At 36.7% G+C, this 22,029-nt stretch overlaps 1 protein-coding gene across 1 annotated transcript in view; it reads left to right on the top strand.

The window, feature by feature from the left end:
* Positions 1–21,360, top strand: part of ZNF236 (zinc finger protein 236) — a 60,744-nt gene extending 39,384 nt beyond the window's left edge. The window contains exons 21-32 of the mRNA XM_062500687.1: positions 410–513; positions 4,178–4,543; positions 6,508–6,653; positions 7,873–8,116; positions 8,776–8,955; positions 9,472–9,624; positions 10,238–10,428; positions 12,025–12,156; positions 13,410–13,607; positions 19,223–19,352; positions 20,617–20,793; positions 21,233–21,360. Of these exons, the coding sequence (XP_062356671.1) occupies positions 410–513; positions 4,178–4,543; positions 6,508–6,653; positions 7,873–8,116; positions 8,776–8,955; positions 9,472–9,624; positions 10,238–10,428; positions 12,025–12,156; positions 13,410–13,607; positions 19,223–19,352; positions 20,617–20,793; positions 21,233–21,360 (2,149 nt within the window). The remainder of the gene's footprint in view (positions 1–409; positions 514–4,177; positions 4,544–6,507; positions 6,654–7,872; positions 8,117–8,775; positions 8,956–9,471; positions 9,625–10,237; positions 10,429–12,024; positions 12,157–13,409; positions 13,608–19,222; positions 19,353–20,616; positions 20,794–21,232) is intronic.
* Positions 21,361–22,029: the final 669 nt, after the last annotated feature.

Below are 22,029 nucleotides of genomic sequence, written 5' to 3'. Positions count from 1 at the left end.
TCACCAGAAACTTTAACAGTAAGAGTTTCATATAATGTTTGTGCCCATGTTGAAGTTTGACTTCAATATTTCCATACATTTTTCTTCTCACAGTGGTTTAAAATTGTGTCAAAATGTTATGTATTCTGAATATGACTAATACAGCTTTTTCATAGTTATTTTCCTGCTGTGTAAAATTATTATTAGGAAGTTTTAGAATAAATAGTTTCTTCTTTCTCTAATACTTGTGTATAAAAACATGTAAAAGTCTGTTGAAAAAATGCAAATACTTCAATCTTTTTTTTCTTCCTGCAGTTATTCTAGTGTAAGTATTTAATTACTTCTAAATTTGATAAGATAGAAAATAAATATTTGTACAAACTGACATAAAAGTAGAAATTCACTTATACATTTATCCTGGAATTATTAGGCATGTTCGTATCCATACTGGAGAGAAGCCGTATAGGTGCGATGAATGTGGAAAGAGTTTCACTGTAAAATCCACTCTGGATTGTCATGTTAAGACACACACAGGTCAGTTCTGCATGTCTTTGTTAGAAGGTGTTTGCTTTCTTGACCAGCTGTTTAAGTACAGACTTTTCAAGAAATGCTATGTTTCACTGTGATCTAGTATTTGGAACTGTGGGTGGCTGTGCTAGGGGAAATTTGGTACTTGTGACACTATCAGATGAATCACATCTGAACATTCTGAATAAAAAATGTTATTGCAGCCTTCTCTATTAGTAGGCCTCTAAAGCATGGTCTCAGCTCATGCAAAAACTGTATATGTAAGTATCTTGAATATGTTTGTGTCAAATCTTATATAGCATTTCAATGATAAATGATTTTCATGAGTAAGAAGGTGGAATTGAGGAATTTTATAAATTTAACTTAGAGAAAAAACACCCTATAAACATTAATGTTGGTGCTGCTATATACACTGGAAAATAAGAGTACAAAAATTTTGAGCATTCAGCTGTTTGATCTTGCAAGTTGAATGAAAACCTGGCATCTGTAATATTTAGATTTTTAGAGTAGGTTTTTGTATTCCTGAGAGTGGTCTGATTTTAATAGTAGAATTTTTCAGCTACGATTTTGCGCTAGTTAAAAAAAAACCTTCTAAGTCTTCCATACTTACTTTCTTATCATTGAACTTCTGTAATAAACCATGTCCTGAACTAATTTATTTCTAAAACTGTATGCGGTTTCATTATTATCTCTTTTCAAAAATAATAAAAAAAACAAGATAGAAAGCTTTTCATGCTGTAATGTGTGATTAGTTTGCTCATGGAAACTCCCTCTCTATTTTACAGTATTAGTACTTTCTGTTGTTGTTTAGTAAGAAACAATACTCATGTTACATGAAACTGTTGTGTAGATCAGGACAGACAGTAGCAGATAGTAAGGCTAATGAAAGGAACAAAGCAGGGATTGTGTACTCCAGGTTCAAGCAGTTCACAAATTGTGGGACTCTGAATAAGAGATTGCATCTCTTTACTCACTAGCTTTAATAGAGTATTTTACATTAGTTTTACCCAGTTGTTTTCTGAATGCAGAAAAACTGGGTAAAAAGGAATGGCCTTCAGTACAGTCAGTAGTAGTAAGTTCCTGGATTTGTTTGATTTTCAGTTTGCCATCTTGATAATTTTGTTCCTGAGACCACTCATTTTTTGTCTGAGAAATAGAGAGAAATTGTTTCTCCTTCTTAATTTTTAAGCTCTGTATGGTTGTACAGACTTTTTGATAATATATGATGGAGCTTTGTGAATTATTATTTTAACATCCCTCAGTAGACTTTCCCAACCTGCTGTTCATTCGCTCATTCACGTTGCGTATAGTACAACTTCAGAGCTTGAGTCCTTGCTCAGGTGTTCAAGAGCTCTTCTGCTGACTTCCAGCCTTGTGAAAATTGTCCATATAAACAATTTATGTTCTGTCTTAGAACTGTTTTTCTTTAGTTCAGGAAAAGACTGTCCTTTCATCCTGTGACAGCAATTTTATTAAGGTCTTTTTGTATAAAACCAGCATAAAATGCCAAAAATCCAGATGCAGAGGAAATCTGATTTTCTTCAAAGAGTGCTCACAGATTTGTGAGGTGTAATTTTCACTGCCAAAGCCGTACTGCCTTTTCCCTATTTTATTTCATTCTATCTTATGGGAGTTTTTTTCCATGTTCTTTTTCCTTGGGCCAGCTTGTGCTGGATGAAGTTTAGCTAATGTGCAGTTTTCTGCATTTGAGCCTGGATTACTTTCTGGAATGCCACCTTAGTCTGTGGGCAATACTTACATCTAATAGTTCTTTTGTTTTTATATTGAGACATGCATAATTTACTTAAATGAACAATAAAAAAAATTTTACGGTATTAATGTCTGTAACTCCCCTAAAAATAGTTTGGTTTGAACAGCAAGTCTGTTCCTCACCTGTAAATGAGTTGCCTGGATTGGAGCCTACCTGATATCATCTGAAATGAGCATTGATCCAGACAATTAGTTTGGGGCTTTACTGGAAGATTGAAAGTTTCTTACTGAGGTTATCATTTGTTATCTGAACACTTAGTTCCTGTATCCTGATGTAGCATAAAGTGGGATAACTGAAGTCACTCACTATTGCATTTCTGTCTTAATTGCTTTTCTGGTTTCCTGATTACGTAACAGTTCTTGTTAACATGTTAGCTGTGTAGCCAATAGTGTGGTGTGTCGGTGGCATAAAATACATTTAATTTTTGCTGCATTTGGAAGCAGTGTCAATTTAGTGTTTGCCATTCCTCTATGACTTTTCATCTGAATTTGTGATCACCTATCCTCCAAGTTTCCCTTGTGGATGCTAACTCGAAACTACTGAAAACATAGTTCAACCATCCTTGATTTTTCTTTTCAGATTCCTACTATTCACACAAAAGGCCTAAGAGTCAGGTCATAATCTTATTGCATATTTAAATAACAAAACATTACAAACATGTTCTGTTTGCTCCGTCCTGCTTTTATTTTGTTGGTTTTCTTCTCTCTCTCTCTCTTATTTTTTCACCCCCCCTTTCTCCCAATGGGTGGAGATTTTTTTATTTAGTGGGAAAGACTGCTGGATGGCTTCTTTTGTGGTACTGTGTATGTGGTAGATGACTTTGCTGCAGCCCAGATTCCCGTTGTTTTATTGGTTCATGTTATTGGGCTCTTTCTTCTCCATTTTTTGAAACAGAACATTGTCAGAGGTTTACTTAGTTTTGTTGAACAAGAAGTGACTATAATGTACCAGGGATTTGTAATTTTAAGTAATTGAATTGTAACTCAGGAAATTGATGAGAAATTCTTACGTGTAAATGGTAACTGGAACTCAATAACAGGCATCATAGGCACATATTGCTCTTGTGATTTCCTTACCAAATGCATTAGTTTCTTTCCCTTGTTTAGCTAGGAAGCAATATTGTGCTGGAAGGCCTGGGAATTTCAGGAGTTATAGTGGGTTTTCAGCTGCAGTGGCATGTTTTCTGCCATTCTGCTTTTTGTGAACTATGTGGCTGTGTATATGGTTAAAGGTGTAAATTCTGTAGTTTGCTGTTACTTGTAGTACATTAAAAATTCCATTTGAGACCAAGGATATTTTTCAGAAGTTACGCACTCTGAAAGGAGAGACAAAGAGGTCTGTATATGTGTAGACCATATTTTTGTACTTCTGTATTACTTTGTGGGGTTGATACTGTGTTTTAGAATGCTATCTCACTAAATTGTAATAATTTCCTACTTATAATCCATTAATACCAGTTAGTTGAGGCAGCATTGAAACAGAAGAATAAAGCTGCTGGAATTAAAAAGGAAATGAGTAGCTAAGTAGGAGGCAAATGCTGAAGAGGTTGAGATGAGACTTTTAATTTTCCAGTTTATGAGCTGTGTAGTTGAAATAACTGGATTAGTCAGGAAGATGAGGTGAGGAGTACAACATAGGCATGAAGGTGAGCAAATAAGATTCTGCATGAAAGCTTTAAAAGCATACAGAGTTTTACTAAAAGGAAAAAGTTAATATGCCCTTAATTGAGAACCTTAATTCATTTGAAAAGCAGCCAAATTATGAAGTCAAATAATTTCAAATTTATTCTGTTCAAATTAGTTTAGAATCTGTTACAGGGTTTGTTAAATGGATTATTTTGCTCTGTCAATCTTTTTAGAGGTTTAATCACTTATCTTTCTGGTTTTTAAACTTTTCTAGGCCAGAAGCTCTTCTGTTGTCATGTGTGCAGTAATTCTTTTTCTACAAAAGGCAGTCTTAAAGTCCACATGCGCCTGCATACGGGAGCAAAACCCTTCAAATGCCCGCACTGTGATTTGCGGTTTCGTACTTCAGGGCGCAGAAAAACCCATATACAGTGTCACTATAAACCAGATACAAAGAAAGTTAGGAAGCCTGTTGCCCGGACTTCAACTGAGGGACTACAACCTGTCAGTCTTCTTAATTCATCCTCAACAGACCCTAATGTGTTCATCATGAATAACTCTGTTTTGACGAGTCAGTTTGATCAAAATTTACTTCAACAAGGACTTGTGGGCCAGGCTATCCTGCCTGCTTCAGTGTCAGGTAAAAATGGATGGTGTGGTGGTGGTGGTGTGGACATCAAGTTATGGCATTTGCATTCTATTAAAGTTCAGAAAGTTTGGCCAGACAGTGCTTGCCAAAGAGGTAAAAGTGGTACTGAATTAACGGTGGTGACATGAATAGAAATTTACTTATTTAAGAATGAAGGAAAAATACATGCAGTTCACCTAAGTCTCTTCAATTCCACTGTGGTATTGCACTGCAGAGAGGAAGAAAGTGCAGATAACAAATAGCTGGAGTACTTGTATTCTTTGTGGTAATACTTCATTGGTTTTATTTAAAAAGGAAAGATGCAAAGCAGTTAGTTTGTTTCTCTACACTGGTTGTTGAATATTGTATGTGAATAATGTAGAGTGTCTTTTAAGTGCATATCCTTTGCTGTACATGTGTAGTTATTTCTCCAAAATAAAAAAGAAAAAACACACACATCCCAAAAGAAAACCAACCAATAGACACCCAACCTCAACACAAAGAAAGAAAGCTCTTTAGCAATACAATAAACTGGTAGAATGGGCACATATGCTGGATAATTAAGTTCCTAGGATATTAAGTCTCACCAGTTGGCAGTGACTACAGCTGCATTAGCACATTAAATGTTCCATTAAATGGCCATACATTGAGGCCAGCTGACACAGAATACCCAACATGCTTCATGTTGCAAAAAAGTGACCTTTGGAGAATGATCCTTGCTAATTTCTAATCTTTTTTCAGGTATTTTTTGTATAAGTGCTCACTGAGCCAATATTTGTGTAGGTGCTCAGGTAAACTTGGGACAGGGACCATTTTAAGAGCAGGATAGTGTTGTCTGGAGATGTGCCTTAGTACTCTTAAATGTACTGCTTAAATTGTGGGTCGTGGACAGTCTGTCATTTCTGCAAGTGAGACTTTGATTTTATGTGCTTTGGCATTTTTTTCAGTACATGTCTATTATTTTGCAGGTATGCTCGCAAATTCAGAGTATTATATTAGTTTCATGTTTAACTCTGGCCATTCCAGCTTATCTGATTTGACCTGAATTGTTCTCCAAAATGAACAAGTTGTTTGTGTTCAGAAGACACTGATGTTATTTGACAGGCACAGTTAGTGATAAGCTTGTGATGAAAAATTGATTGATGTTTGCTTGGATTTTTGAACAGAAAAAGGAAGAGTGTTTAGCTTGTTCAGACGTAAAAACTACTAATGTGGGTTTTGGCCAGAGCAGGTATTGTTTGGGTGCATTGTAAACCAGATTTATTATACTAAAGAATTCTGAAGAGGGAAGGATAGGTGTTTTTGAAGCATCAACCAAAGGAAACTGGTTGATCGCACTCGGTGTTTGGAGAAGAAAGTAGTCAAACACAAGATCACTTTTTCCATGTATTCTCTCAAGACCTTTTGTAGAGATGGTCTGTTCAGCTTTCTGAAATTAGTACCTTTTCAAGTTCTAAAGACTTTTGGATTTCAGTTGCTAATGCACCTTAGGATGCATTAGCATTGTAATGATGCATTGAGGGAGGATGAACTTTGACAGTTTGATTCTTGACTGTGTCTGTGCTGTGCAAAATGTGGGAGTAACTTTTGTGTGTGTGTTCAGAGTCAGAATGTAAAAATGCTCTGTGTGTGTGCTGCTTTGTTTAGGTGCAGCACACTCTCCAAGGAAATCTAAACCAAATTTCTCAAGATTTCTAATGCTACTCTGGAGCGATTCTTGTTTTGTAGAACAAAAAGAACTAGCCACTAGCTAGTGCCTAAATAGCAATTCTTAAATCACATGGAATTTATGAAGCTTTAAAACAGGCAATCAAATGACTTTACAATCCAATTATACGCTTCAAATTATCTTGTCATAAATTAATGTGTGTGCATGTAGCTTTTATATTGATTTAATTTATAAAAATAAGCACGCTGAAAGAGGTAGTCAGTAATGGTAAATAAAAACATTACAATATAACTGTTTTCTTTGGTAGCTGGAGGTGACTTAACTGTGTCCTTGACAGATGGTAGCTTGGCCACTCTAGAAGGAATACAGTTACAACTTGCTGCTAATCTGGTTGGACAAAATGTTCAGATTTCTGGAATAGATGCCACTGGTATTAATAACATAACGTTACAGGTAAGTTGCTCACTGGTCCTTGCTTTTAATTCTGTACAGTCACTTTGAGGGCTGAACAAAAATTTAAGGAGCCTACATAATTCTGGAAGAGTTCCCTTGAGTTGAGTGAGCTATTAACATATTGTATCACTTGTACAGTGTTGGAAGACTTAAAAAATAGCTGCACAGTGGGATATTTTTCTAGTTTGGTTTCTGTCATTTTTTTTTTCAGGTTTTTTTTTTACCTCTCAGGGATTTTGACAGACTGCTTTAAAATGCATATTTTTTCCTTTTAATTGTATTTTGTCTTTACATTTCAAAATACTTTAAGTTCCCACCCTACCCCCAAAAGGCACCCACCCACCCCCTGAAACAAACTCAAATTATTGCACAGTGTTCTTTTCTAAACATGAGGCACTGTGTTACTTTGCAGGCTCTTAATGGTTACATTCAGAATTTAAATTCCTATTGAGCTTGTACAAGGAATGACAGAGGTGAGATGATTGCATTTAAAAGTTCTTAGGATGTGCAAAACAATAATTTTCTTGAACTTGGTTGTGTTTGATGAGTTGCACAGAATTGTTGATGTTGGAGGAGCTTTCTGGAGGTCACCAGATACAGCCCCAAGGTCAGGGTAGGGACATCTGCAGAGTTGCATTGAGTTCCTCATAGTCCTTCTGCTCAAGGAGTTTTTAACATAAAATGAGGACATTTTCATTTTGTTCTTCTCAACTGCTAAATGTCTCTGAAGAGGAAAATGTCTTATCTCTAAGTATAGAGATCAGCTGTTGGCTTGTGAAATGAGACCTTAATCACACCTAGGAGCTGAAAAATTAAATAATTTCTGATATCAACCTTCTCTCTGCTCCATGCCTTTTTACTTTCAAAGGCTTGGAGACAGCGATAAGCATTACATTCACTAATAGGACAGTACAGAATACCAGCAGTGTGTTTACCTGGGACCAGGCATGCTGGTATGTAAGTGATCACAATTTCCCTAACATTTTGCTGAAGGAGGGGAGGGAAAGTGAATTGGAATAGACTGGTTACATAGTCACTTTAGGCACTGGCTATATACAGACACATAAAAACTGAATTTAAATTTTAAATTGTTAATTATAGATTTTCAATACTGTATATACTCTCTATGCAGTAAATATTTATTCTGGACTTAGGTTAAGAATATTGATTTAACCCAGTTTGTTAACTTCAGATTGATTGCTGAAAACTTGTCTTTCAGATTGATCCAAGTATCCTACAGCAGACATTACAGCAGAGTAATTTACTTACTCAGCAGCTGACTGGAGATCCCACCATGACTCCACAGAATCCCTCCCTCCAGGCAACAGAAAATGCAGTGCCAGCTAATGTGGTTATTCAGCCCATATCAGGCTTGTCTTTGCAGCCCACAGTAACATCATCTGCTAACATGACAATAGGGTCCCTGTCTGAGCAGGAGTCTGTGCTGACAACCAGCGCTAATGGTAAGCACTGTCAGTAGTTTTATAGTCTGTTCAATTTCTTAATTTTACTCAGGGTATTATTCACAGTGAGAAAATGTCACCCCCCTGCCTCCCCTCACTCCCAACAAACACCTTATTTTAATAAAATAAACTTGAAGTTCTTGCTTGAGCATCTTCAGCAAATTTTACAGCTTTGTGTTACCCTTTCTTAATGCAATTTTTTTGACAAGGTGAATTAAGAGAGTAAGTTTAGATCAGATATTAAGTAGAAATTCTTTACTGTGAAGGTGGTGAGGCACTGAAACAGGTTGCCCATAGAAGCTGTGGATGCCCCATCCCTGGAAGTGTTCAAGGCCAGGTTGAATGGGGTTTTGAGCAGCTTGGCGTAGCGGAAGTTCATTCTATGGTCATTCTATGATTCTATATAATGAAAATACTAAATAACTTCCCTAGTTTTGAGCAAAATACAAAATCTTCATTCTAAAAGTCTTAACTACAGAGGAATAAATTGGATGTGAAAAAATATTATACTTCATACTGCCAGATCTAGCACCTACCCTTGGCTGCATTGGTTATAGTAGCTCAGAAAATAATCTATAAGTAGCTCTAATAAGTTACGTCAAAAATTCCACCAAAGGATATTCATGGAATTTGTTTTTTCTTCTGCCACTTTCATTTAGGTGCACAAGACATTACTCAAGTCATGACTTCACAGGGTATGGTGTCGTCTACAAATGGACAACATGAGATAATGTTGACCATAAATAATTCCAGTTTGAGTCAAGTTCTAGCTCATGCTTCAGGTTCTACTACTGCGACCTCATCAGGAAGTCCTCAAGAAATCACTCTTACAATATCTGGTTTGTGGTTTTAAAAATCTTTAGTGATACCAGATTTCTGTTTCATAAAGTACCTATGCAGTAGCATATGAGTATTTTCACAGTCCATAGTTTTCCCATAGCATATTTTTCTTATATTCATCAAGTTTGAAAGATACTGCCCAAATTCGTATTTGAAACCCAAACACATTTGCTTTGAGAATACGTTAGATTGGTTCACTGTTTTATTTATAGCCTTAGTTAACAGCTGGATTTATTAGATTGATCAAGTTGGTGCTTTGAATCTAGATAAGCAAGATCCATATTTGTCTAAATATTACTAATCTCAGGTGTTTCTGTACATGTTCGTATCTGGATTTTCATAATCACATCTGCATTAAAAACCTTGTCAAACCGCTGCATAAAAATCTGCATGTGTAGCAGTTAATTTTGTTTTGGTTGTATTTTCTACTTTTGTTATTTTATGATCTGTTTTAAGAACAGTAGCAGAATAATTCTGAGACGATTCCAGTTACAATCGGACTTAATTCTATTCAGGCCAAGATCTTATTCAGCATAATTCTGGAAGCACTGATCTGAACACTGGCTTAAGGCTGACAGCACCAACCATCAGCACTCAGACTACAGGTGCTACATTAACTATTAGCAATGACCAGCTTCTTTCTCAGGGCACTTCACTAAATGCTCCAGGTACGCATACAGTTTTTCTAATTGATAATAATACTTTGTTAAAATGTAAATACTAGAATGAAATGGTATCATCTTGTATGTCTTGATTTGGGAGCTTTGAGTATTTTCTCACAAGCTTTAAATTGTTATGTCAGTTTAAATGAACTTTATTCCACATAGTAAGAAAAAAATGAAAATAAGAAGACGTCTTAAATTAGTACTTTGAGGCAGTTGGAGGAGTATTGAATAATTAGATCAATAAACTGGAGAACAACAAAATCTGGTGCCTTCACTGCAGAAGTGATAAAATATCAAAATTGCTCTAGTACTCAAATTTTGAGATTTTAAGTATGTATGTGAATTTCTACCTATATATGTATAGGCACATTACCACCTGTGAGTGCAATACTGTGTTTGTTCATCAAGCTACATTTAAATGTAATTTTTCTGATTTTTGTCATCTGACTGACAACTTTAGGTTCTTGATTAGCTGTTTAACCGATTTGTTCATTTCACAATAATAAAATCCTAGCAATGAGAAACAGAAATTACTATGTTCACGTGGAATAAATTTGCTGTTTAGTGTTTAGGTATGTAACAGATTTTTTCTCTTAACATTTTGCATATGTTCCAGAACTTAGTGCAACAGGGGGAGCAAATCTTCCTTCAGCAACACCCATATCTCAGTCTGCAGTTTCTGCTCAGAATTTGGTAATGTCTTCATCAGGAGTTGGAGGAGATGGTAGTGTCACTTTGACTCTTGCTGACACTCAGGGAATGTTGTCAGGTGGTCTTGATGCAGTTACACTTAATATCACTTCGCAGGTAAGATGCTTTTCTGAACTGACAGATAAATTTATGTTTCTGTCTTACAGAGCAGGAATTGGAGATCTTGCTTAGAAAATAATTTTGTCCTGTAAATGCATAGTATTTCAAAGTTTAGTTAATTTTCCTACTCTCTGCCAACCGTGTGTGTGCAGCATCTAGAGACATGAACTGTTTGAATAGAAGTACAGATAAGTTCTACTGTTTCAGACACAGTTTGAGATCAGTTTGTGGTGTTAGACTATGTACTTCATTGTCACTTTTCAGTAATACAGCTTAGTACTCCTATATGTTATTTCATATGGAAGATTTTTCTTTTCTGACTTGTGAATGGGAGAGTTGTACGGTTGTGACAGTTCTTTTCACAGCAGGTAACAGGACAGAATTTAATTATCTTCAATAACAGGTGGCATTATAAGAAATTTTATAAAAATAGTTCTGTATGGGCTGTCATCTCCCCAGTAACTTTTAGTTTCCTTTATAGCATAACTTAAGAACTTTTTGGTGTCATCAGGAGCCAAAGATGCATCAGCGAATAGAATCTACAGAGTAGGCAGATGAAAAAATAATATTAGAAGACTACAAAGTGAAAATGGGTTGTGTGGTTGACATTTCAGTGTAGATTTTACATCTGAAAACTTGGGCTGTTTCTACTGTTTTCTTGACTTAACTAGGTTTAGATTAATTTTTATTTACTCTTTGACCTGAATTAAAGTGTGTAAATGTATACAAAGGATATATGATTTATCTTGCATGTGCTGTGATTAATACTGGTGAAGCAAAATTATATGCTTCCCTCTGCTCTTTTGCTGTGGGGAAGGGAAGAAAAGATTTCTTAAATAATTCTTAATGATATGTTTATGGTTTCTGGTATCACAAATTAACAAAGCAGAACATGGTCTCATTTCAGGCTTTGTAATAATTTAAGTGATCACATTTGGCAATGTTGCTGTTTATTTATAAGATCCCATGACTCCAGTTAAGAAAAGCATGAATAAAATTGAAACATTGAATAGTAATAATAATAATAATAATAGCTATGCAAACACAGTTTCTGTTGCAGGAAATCATGGTGAATAGACAGGTAGTATGCAAAAGAACTGTGTTTCCTGGGGAAATTGAAAAGTCATTAAAAGTAGTGTAGGAATAGAAGTAGTAAGATATTAGTAATTATATAGCCTAAGTAGTGATTTTGTATCATTATTTCATGGGGTTTGGAAGTATGTTTAATCAAGAAATTTAAATAAAGGAAGATAATGTGGGAAGGCCATGCACGGGAACAGAATACAGGGCTTAAAGAAAGGCAACGGAAAGCTAAAACATGCAGTATTGCATGCAAGGCTGGTAAAAATTGATCAGAGCTAAATCTAGTCTTAAAACATACCTCTGTTGTTACCCTTAAATGGTTAGATATAAATTTAAAGGAGAAAAGGAGGGAAATCAGTTGCACTTGTTCAGATAGGATTGTGAAATGTTTCTTCCTAAATAAAAAAGTACTGTTTATGTGTAAAAACTTACATTGCTACAGTTAGCTGTTAAAATACAGCTTTTTAAATATAGTTACTCTTTCTTTTTTTTTCCTCCCCTCTCTGGCAGGGTCAGCAGTTCCCTGCTATACTCACAGATTCCAGTCTTGCTAGCCAAAGTGGATCAGGATCACAGCAAGTCATACTGGTGAGCCATACACCCCATCCAGCACCTGTAAACTCTGATGAAATAACATATCAGGTAGATATTATACATTTCTGTATCTTTTGTGGTAAAAGACTTTTATTTAGTCAAAATGCTGGAATCATTTGTTTTTATCTTGAGTCATGAAGGCTGATGTAATTCCCAAACAAGAGTATTGGGAAGAGGTTCTCTGTGACTTCCTAGTCACCCAGATTCTGTTTTAAGTTTTGAATTAAAAACCATTTTCATGTATATATATACATGCACACACAAAAAGAAATGTAATTAATAATGTGTTTCTTTCTACAAATCACATAATCATGCACTCAACACAGACAGCTCCAAAAATTTCCAAGTAAGTTGGTATTTTGATAATAAAACTAGATAAATTTTGGAGCTGTGGGGAAAAATAGCACCTACTGGTACACTTTTTCCATTCTCTTTCTGTGTCCAAGTTTTTTCAGTGATTGTGCGACGTGAAGTCTTTGCAACTTCTTATGCATTTGAATCACAATAGAAACTCCTACATAAGTAATACAGTTTTGGTATTAGAAAAAGTGGTTCCGACTCATTTTCTTGAACACAGAATGAATGTTTTCAACCAGCCTGGTAGGGCAAGCTCTAAAATGGGAGAAGTGGGAGAGGCAGATTGTGTCTTCATTTGTTGCTTTCTGTGTTACTGTACTTAGGATTCTTGTGTATCTATAAAGTTTAATTTGGTATTTAAAAGGAATTTGGTATTAAATTCTATGAAGAAAGTAGATTTTTCCGGGCGGTTCTCACAAATTAAAACAAAACAATAATGCAGCACACCACCATCCAATTCTATCAATTTTCCATTGTGTTTCAGTACTTCTGGAGGTAGAGCTTTGCTTCCTTATGAAAATAGAATCCCCAATAAAGATGTTGAACAAATAGAAAATATTCTTCTCCTCTACATAATCGGAGACATTTTTTTTTGTCTGAAATGCTTTTGGCTTTGAATTTTGTTTGGTGGCAAGTTGAGGATCATCTGAGATGTTCAGGAGCATAAAACTGATTATAGAAAAGTACGGGTGCACACATGTTCTACTTATGATGTGTTAAGTCAGTTTCATCATTGTTGTTGTTTTCTTAAAATACATGCATGTGTCATTCTTTAGAGCAATGAAATAGAAGTTCATATTTACATATAACTGACTTCTTTTGTGTCTGTAAGTTGCTTGCAGATATTCTCCAGAAGTCTGTCGTCCTGATGTAGATTTTGAAAAATAAACCAATGTAGATGTGCTTATGAAATTACATGATAGTGTATTTGTAAACTGTTACAGGTGACAGAAGTTACCCCTAATGTGGCTAAAAGCAGTCAAGCAGAAAAAGAAACACGTGGGCACCAGTGTTTTGAGTGTAGCCAAACCTTTTATTCTGTCACCATGCTGACACACCACTGCAAAGAGGTTCATGGCAAGGAGCGAATACACGTTTGCCACATCTGCAGTAAGGCCTTTAAGCGGGCAACACATCTCAAGGTATTTGGTAATAACAGTTGATTGTTCTCATAACTCCTTTTGTTTTGGATTTTCTGTGATATTAAGAAAAGGTACCTATTAGCCCTTTGTCTTTGCTTTCCCTTTACAGTGTGAGAGGTGTGCGTCTGAGAGGGAGTCTAAGTGATAATGTGTGCACAGATAGAGAACTCCCTTCTGGAGCATGGAGAGGATTTTAATGCGTATATTGACTACAGAACGAAAAATGTTAATGCCTGTCACGCAAGCAGTAGTGTCAGGAAAGGATTTCACTTACTTTATTTGCATATGAATATCATCAGTGCTAATCCTGATTTCCAGATGATCTTTTGGTATCTCAGGAAGTTACCTGTCTTACAGTCTTACCATTTCATTTGTAGATGGCTCTGTCATGTGAGTACAAGTGATAGAGGAAGTGTTTGTTTTAAAATGTCCTTATGTTACTGCTTTTGTCTAGTGATATTTACTGTTTTCTCTAGATTATGAACGACCTAATACATCCAAGTCTTTTAAAAAAATTTAGTGGTGTATCTAAGTTCTTAGTTGGATTATAGAATGTTCCTGTTAGGAATATTGGGACGTACTAGGCAAGTGCTTTGTTCAGGCCAGCATCTTAACCTCTGAGAGATACTTAAAGGAAGTAATTTAAAGAAGAGCTTTAAGAAAAGAATAAACATATAAGTTACCAGAATTTTGCCAGCTTCCCAGAATTTATAACAAGAAATGTTTTGAGTCAAAGGCAATGTACTTATATGCATTTATATTTTTATATTTATGTATAGCTCTCCAATAATTTCCTTTCACATGGTATAATATTTTAATGAAGTGTACTCTTTTTGTGAAGTTCACCCCCTTGGGGATCATGTCTGTCAACTAGACTGTTGGAAACTATCATAAAATGTGTTGTTGTGATACTCTTAGCCTCTGAGCTAGAAGAAATTTTCCAGGGAAAAAAACCAAGAGTCTTGAGACTTGTTTTCCTTAAGTAATGATAACATACTCCAAAAATCAGTCTCTCTTCAGTTTGTTGTCTTAGAACTGGGCCCAGGTTAAAAATATGACAAGATAACTTCTTACCCTAGTATGTCCCTTGGATTATTATCCGTAACTGATTTTTCAGGAAGGCAGCAAGTGAAGTTGCAATAAGAAGTTCAGTGACAGTCACAAGAGACTTCAAGGCCTTGGGACAACTTGTTAAGGGATGAGAAGCGCAAGTAATCTTCTCTGTCCTTCCAGTTACAGGGAAAGGTGTAGAGGAGGCAGGAAGAGCCAGCAGATCAATAACTGTCTCTGAGTCTGGCATCACCAGCAGAATTTAAGGGTTTTTGATCATAAGTTGGTCTACACTACAGCAGGCCTGCTGCAGATGAGCTACACTTGTCCCAAAGAGGGGAAAAGATCTTTGCTGAGGAGTTAGCAGGGCTCGTCGAGAGAGATTATTTAAATTTGTAAGGAGGAAGGGATAAAACCAGACTTGCTGGAGATAAGCTTGGGGGCAGTATGCCAATGTTTGAGGGTTTGTGTGCTGGTGAGGACCTTCAAGCTCCACCCCAATGTGCTGAGTACACTGGAGTGCATTTGAAATGTCCCTGTGCTGGTGTGTGCAGCACCGTAGCCATCTCAGTGGAGGTAGGGGAACGGTCAGTGACCTGCTACACCACTCAGACATGCACAAGTTGTCTATGGGACTGGATGGAATCCACCCAAGGGTACCAAGGGACCTATCAGAAGAGCTTGCTAAGCCACTTTCAGTCATTTATGATGAGCAGTGCTGGCTAACCAGGGAGGTCCCAGTTGACTGGATCTTAACACCTGTGATACCCATCTGCAAGGGCTGGAAGCAGGATGTGGGAAACTACAGGCCTTTCAGCCTGATCTCAGTGCTAGGAAAGGTTACAGAGCAGCATCTTGAGTGCCATTATGTGGCACATGCAGGACAGCCAGGAGATCAGGCACAGTCAGTATGTGTTTATGAAAAGCAGGTCCTGCTTGAATAACATGATTTCCTGTGACAAAGTGACTTACTTAGTGGAGGAGGGAAAGGCTGTGGATGTTGTCTACCTGGACTTCAGCAAAGCCTTTGACACTGTCTCCCACAGCATTCTTCTGGAGAAACTGGCCTCCATGGTTTGGATGGATTCACTGTTGGCTTGGAAAAAAACAGCTATATGTCCAGGCTCAGAGAATTGGTGAACAGAATTACATTCCACCACCAAAAGGTGGTGAATAGATTTACATCCAGCTGGTCACAAGTGGTGCTCTCCAGGGCTCAGTTCTGGGACTGCATCTATTTAATATCTTTATCAATGATCTGGACAAGAGGATTGAGTACACTCTCTGTCATTTTGCAAACAACACCAAGTTGGGCAGGAGTGTTGATCTGCTGGAGGGCAGGAAGGCTCGGCAGAGGGATCTGGACAGGCTGGATCAATGGGTTGGGACTAATTGGGTGAGGTTCAACAAGGTCAAGTGCTGAGTCCTGCCCTTGGGTCACAACAGCCCCAGGCAGTGCTGCAGGCTGGGGGCAGAGTGGCTGGAAAGCTGCTGGTGGAAAAGGAGCTGGGGGTGCTGATGGACAGTGGCTGAACATGAGCCAGTGTGTGCCCAGGTGGCCAAGGAGGCCAATGGCTTCCTGGCCTGTATGGGGAACAGTGTGGCCAGCAGGAGCAGGGAAATGATTGTCCCCCTGTACTTGGCACTGGCAAGACTGCACCTCAAATCCTGTGTTCAGCTTTAGACCCTCAGTTCAAGAAGGACATTGAGGTTCTGGAGTGTGTCCAGAAAAGGGCAACGGAGCTGGTGAAAGGTGTGGAGCACAGGTCTTAGGAAGAGCAGTTGAGGGTAGCCTGAGTTGTTTAGCCTGAAGAAAAGGAGCCTGGGGGGTCACTTAACACTCCTTACAACTGTCTAAAGGAGATTGTGGCCTGGTGGGGGTTGGCTTCTTCTGCTGGGTAATGAGCAATAGGACAAGAGGAGATTACCTCAGTTGTGTTAGGGGAGATATAGATTGGATATTAGGGAAAATTTCTTCACTGAAAGGCTTGCCAGGCACTGGCACAACCTTTAAAGGGAAGTTGTCAGGTCACCAACTCTGAAGGTATTTAGAAGATGTAGGTGTGGCACTATGGGCAGTGTCTTAGCAGACATAGTTTTGTGGTAGGGTTGTCAGTGCTGGTTAATGGTTGGCTTTGATCTTAAAAGTCTTAAAAGACAGTTTCATTTACCACTGGACCATCAGCTACTCAAATTCCACCCCTTATCTTTATCAAGGTGTTAATAGCAGCTTCAGCTGTGAGCAGCTTTAATGGCAAATTCAAAGATAAATGTTGGGGTTTGGTTTAGGATTTTGGGAGGAGTTCTGTGATCTGTTACTCATGGTCTTCATTTTATACTGATGGAATTCTGGAGATCACCAAAAATATTAAGGGCACTACCAAACTTCAGGCTTTTCAGAAAAATCCAGTAAGAGTTAAGGGTATCAATGTTTAGATGCCAGTATTCAACTGCATGTATTTTTTCCAAAGATATCAGTAGCAGCAGTTTCACAGTTACCCACAAGAAAATCCTCTTCAGAAATCATGTACAAACACCTCCACCACCCACCCCACCCCCAGTGTTAAGGCTTTTCAGTCCAGTGACTTCAGTTCCTCTTCTGATGTGGATTGCTGTCCTGTTTTACAGCTTCAGAGAGGAGAATCTTAAGACATGCACAATGACTAAACTGTCCAATTTCATATGAATTAGTAGTGGAACTTTCTGGAAGTTGACTCTTGATAGTAAATAATCCACAGACATGATTTCAAGATGAAAGGAAAAAGGCCTTAGCATCTTATTAAAAAAATGAAATCAAACAAACTTTTTATTGCTACATTTTCAGAGATGGTTACAATTAATGTTTCAGGAGTGACAGGGTATAAGAGTGGCATACTAATGCTTGAGCCATTTCAAAGAAGATTTCCTGGTCTTATTTTCTAATTAGATAATGCTTGTTTGCTACCCCAAGATAATTACTCTCTAAAGAATATAAGAATTACACAAATAAAGTTGTAAAACATCACATGAGCAATCAGCGAAATCCTATGTCTATAAACAGATGATTGCACTTCAGAATGTTGCATTTCTATGAGCTATTTTCAAAAGTATATTTATTTTACAGGAAAAGTATAAGAGGTGCAAAGATCAGTGGAACAGAATTGCATCACAAACTGTTTCTTCAGAGAAAGTTGACAAAGTTTTACAGGGCTGTCTGGATGAAATGTTGTTTGCTTTCAAGTAGAAGATGGGGTGGGGGTGGTTGGGATTTGGAGGTTTGGTTTTGTTTGGTTTTATGGTGGAAGAAAGTAGCAACTGATTTCAGATAATTTTTCTGAAGTAGGTAATAGTACGCTTCCACCGTTTCAATGCTTGAGGGGCTAATGAGCAAGATAAAACTGAAAGATTTTATTTGTTTACACCTAAGCAGGGGTTTACAAATACATGATTTTTCTCAGATGACCTTATATTATTTCCCTATAATACTCTATTATTATAATTACTGTGATAATAGTATTCTTCCGTGTAACTGTCTCACTGATTTTCCAGTGTAAACAAACTGCAGACACAGTTTGCTTCTGTTCGTGGAGTGAGGAATAGGACTTCATAGACATCAAGAAGGCTTATTGTTTAGGTATAGTAAAGACTAATTAATAGTTTAGTCTGTAATCAAATAGACTAGAAAAGAATACCCACACACATTTTAGAAAGTGGACAAGTATTTGCAGTACTGTTTCCCAGACAGTTCTTGATTAGATGTTTTTAGTTATATATAGTTTTATTTATTTTCTTTTGTAATTTAAATTTTGTCTTGGTATTAATAAAGACAGTAAAAATGAAAAAAATAATAGATAACATAGGATACTCTTATAAGTTTGAAAAACATCTGGGTCCAGCATTAGTGTATTAAAAACACTGAAATTAGAGCAGTTATTGATGCTTCTTCACGAAGATAAAGTATCCTGCTCTCTTACCCTTAAGAACCTTAGTGATTTTATTTTCTGGTATTTTTTTCAATTAAGAGTCCATTGTGAAGGGGTTCTGTTTGCATCTTGCCATTGTGCAGCTGTGTGTATGCATGTTGTGATAGTTGTCTCTTTGAGGCCTGTGAAGTTTGCCAGTGATACCAGTTCAGATGCTGAGGAATAGCCACATATCAGACAAGGAGGGAGATGGATGCTGTAGAGGAAAGGGGGAAAAAATCCTATGTTAGCTTACAATGCACAGTTGTCAAAATACCTCTTTGTAGATGTACAGAGCATTTAAAGAACTCTGTTTTGGTTTCCTGTGTTTTATTTTGCTTCAGATAATTACTAAAGGGATAATGTATGCCAAAAGAGAAAGACATACAGTCATTGATGGAGTTTTTCAGAAGTGTAAAGATACTGATGGTTAGAGAGAGTTGATACACAAAAATGATCTCTCATTTAAAAAAAACCAAACAAATGCAGGCTTCCATTTTCTTCCAGCTTGTCTGCTAATGACTAAGATTCTCTGCTTTTGCCTTCAAGGTGTGAATATATTTTTATGTTAAGTACTGAAGTCTTTTTAAATGGTCTGACATTTTTTTTCCTATACTGTCATAGGAACACATGCAAACCCATCAGGGTGGACCTTCACTGAGTTCCCAGAAGCCTAGAGTGTTTAAGTGTGATACTTGTGAAAAAGCTTTTGCTAAGCCAAGTCAGCTGGAGAGACACAGTCGCATCCACACAGGTGACAGCAGAAATTATTTTACTCTTGTGAGGTTTTCTTATGAATATCTGGGTGTTACATTTGGAGCCCTTGCTTATGCTTTCAGCTAACTGCATTTAAATGTCAACTTAAACTTAAAAAACAAGTACATTTCTTACCTCAAATGTTTGGAAATTAAAAGGAGGAACAGCAGACTTGAAAACTCACATACTTCACTAAGCTGATCTGTATTTTGGGCCTTGGCAGTACTGCAGTGATAATGTGAGTGCATGAGCTTGTGTCTAAAGGTTTGTCAGACTTTGAAACAGATTAAAGAAGCATATTTTAAAGCATTGTTTGAAGTGATTTAAAGACACTGGTTATGACCATCCTCAGTCATATAAAATGATGTGCAAATGAGGGGGTGTGCTCAGTGATGTTGAACAAGGGCTAGGACTGACTGCTGATACTGACTGCTGTATGCAGTGCTTCATTATCACTGAGCTACTTGCACAGGTCATCTGTTTCTAACACCAGTGCTTTTAATTTGTTGTGTTCTTTTTCATATATTACACTTCTATTTTTTTCTTTAACAGTTAATCTATAAAAGGTCTGTACTGACTTCTAGGGAGCACTCATTTTCTGTAATGTGAGTGCTTTTCAGGTTGTAGCTTCTGCCCTGCTGTAAGTTGAAAGCTGTACATAGGATGATAGCATAGCTGCCCTCCCTTCTGTACCTGACAAACTTTCTTCTTAAAAACATGCATTATAAATATAGAAGTCAGTTCTGATACAGGTTCTTTCTTTTTCCTACTACTGCTACCAATAAAGAGCTGTCATGGCTGCTAAACTTAAAGAGCACAGGGGAAAGTTACCTGTGTTGCTAATAAGCTGGAGGGGACCAATGAATTTGGCTGGATGTGCTGTAGAATAAGAAGATTCCCTCCAAAGGGTAACTCTCTCTTAGAGTGAGTCAACCAGAGCTTTCTCTTTCCCCAGCACCAAGCTGTTTTGTGGTTACTTCATTAGAAAGGAACATTCTGCTTCTAGTGTGGGTAACTTACCTAGGTGACAAATTGGATAGGAAAGATAATATCAGTCATTTAGTACTTATGTAACTATTCTGACATTCAATTTGAGTTTTTTGCTGATAGTGTGGAGCTATAGCATTGTTTGGAGAAAGTCTCAAGGAAAATAATGTTGTCTATTTTATTTCAAGATCATCTTCATAATTTTTACTGAATTCCAAACTGTATTTCAATCTTAAAAAGAAAAAATATGAAGTAAGTTTTTCTTTCTTATAAAGGAGAACGGCCATTTCAGTGTACACTGTGTGAAAAGGCATTTAACCAGAAGAGTGCTCTTAAAGTCCACATGAAAAGGCACACGGGAGAGAGACCTTATAAATGTGATTACTGTGCCATGGGATTTACACAGAAAAGCAACATGAAACTGCATATGAAACGGACTCATGGTTACACTGGTATGTAGCATGGTGGTAGTAGTGCTGACGGCAGGAATCCATATGTTTTGGTAGGAGACCACAGAGCAATTCCCTTAAATTTTTGAGGAATCTAGCGCTAATAGCCAAAGACCACAGTTCATGAGCTAATAGTTGCACATGCAATGCGAAAATCAGGTTTAGACAGCAGTTCGTTGCTCTTTATGGTTCCTTGTTTTTTATGTGCAGTTCTGTGTACAGAAATACAGTGTTGAAAAATTATTCCAGGAAAGCAGTACATTGTCTTAGATTTTCTTAAATTTTTTTTTCCAAGTCTGTCTAATGAATTTACACTATCTGAAGTAATTGTATAATAGTGTTCCCCATCATGATTCCTTTATTCCCGAGTGCTATATTTGCATTTTTCTTATACCATACATCAAATTATACTCACTTGCCTTTTTCTCTTGTACCTTGGTAGGTCCTGTACAAGAGCCTGCAAGTCACCAAGAACAAGAAGGGGAAGACATCACTCGTGCTCTGAATTTAGAAGAAGTGGTACAAGAATCTTCAAATGAATGGCAAAATATAGGCAATGTTTTTCGATAACACCTTGAAATTTGAAAGTTAAAAATGTTTCTGGGACTTGAATTTTACAGTTAAAACTTCAAGCATTGAAGATACTAACAATAGAATAATATATTATAGTTTTTTTAATAATTTACAGAAATTAACTAAAATATTCTTTTTTTTAAGCTTATAGAAGAATATTGGGAAAACTTCATTTAATCTGTGCTAAGTTGTCTGTGAATCAATGAACTCAGGTAATAATGTATACAGTTTGATCTTTGAATTCACAGACAGTATATCTATTTAAAGATATACTGGATCTTTATATCAGAATAGAATGATTCCCATTTTTAATGGAGATGAAGAATAACTTCACAGGAAAATCATGAAACTGTCAGTCAACTTCTTTTTTATGTGTTTAAAGAAATAATTGAGATTGGAAAGAAGTGTTGCAGTTGATGATGCATGCAGTATAAAATAGTGTTTTGCCTTTTTTTTTTTTACAAGGCACTGGAAAACGCTGTATTTTTTTTAAAGCTTTCTTTTTTAGTGCATTTTGAGAATTTGTTGAAAAAATAAAATACTGCAAGCTTATGGCTTTTCTTGAGTTAAAAACTCTTGAGAGGGAGCATGTTCATTTTCATTCCAACCACAAGAAGCGGTTAGTTTTTTACAATAAAAGTCTTGAAGTTTTGGACTTGGCAATAA

Source organism: Cinclus cinclus, chromosome 1, assembly GCF_963662255.1.
Source record: "Cinclus cinclus chromosome 1, bCinCin1.1, whole genome shotgun sequence".
In the NCBI taxonomy this organism is placed as follows: Eukaryota; Metazoa; Chordata; class Aves; order Passeriformes; family Cinclidae; genus Cinclus; species Cinclus cinclus.
Note: the sequence above shows the minus strand (reverse complement) of the source record. Positions and strands in the feature narration are given on the sequence as shown.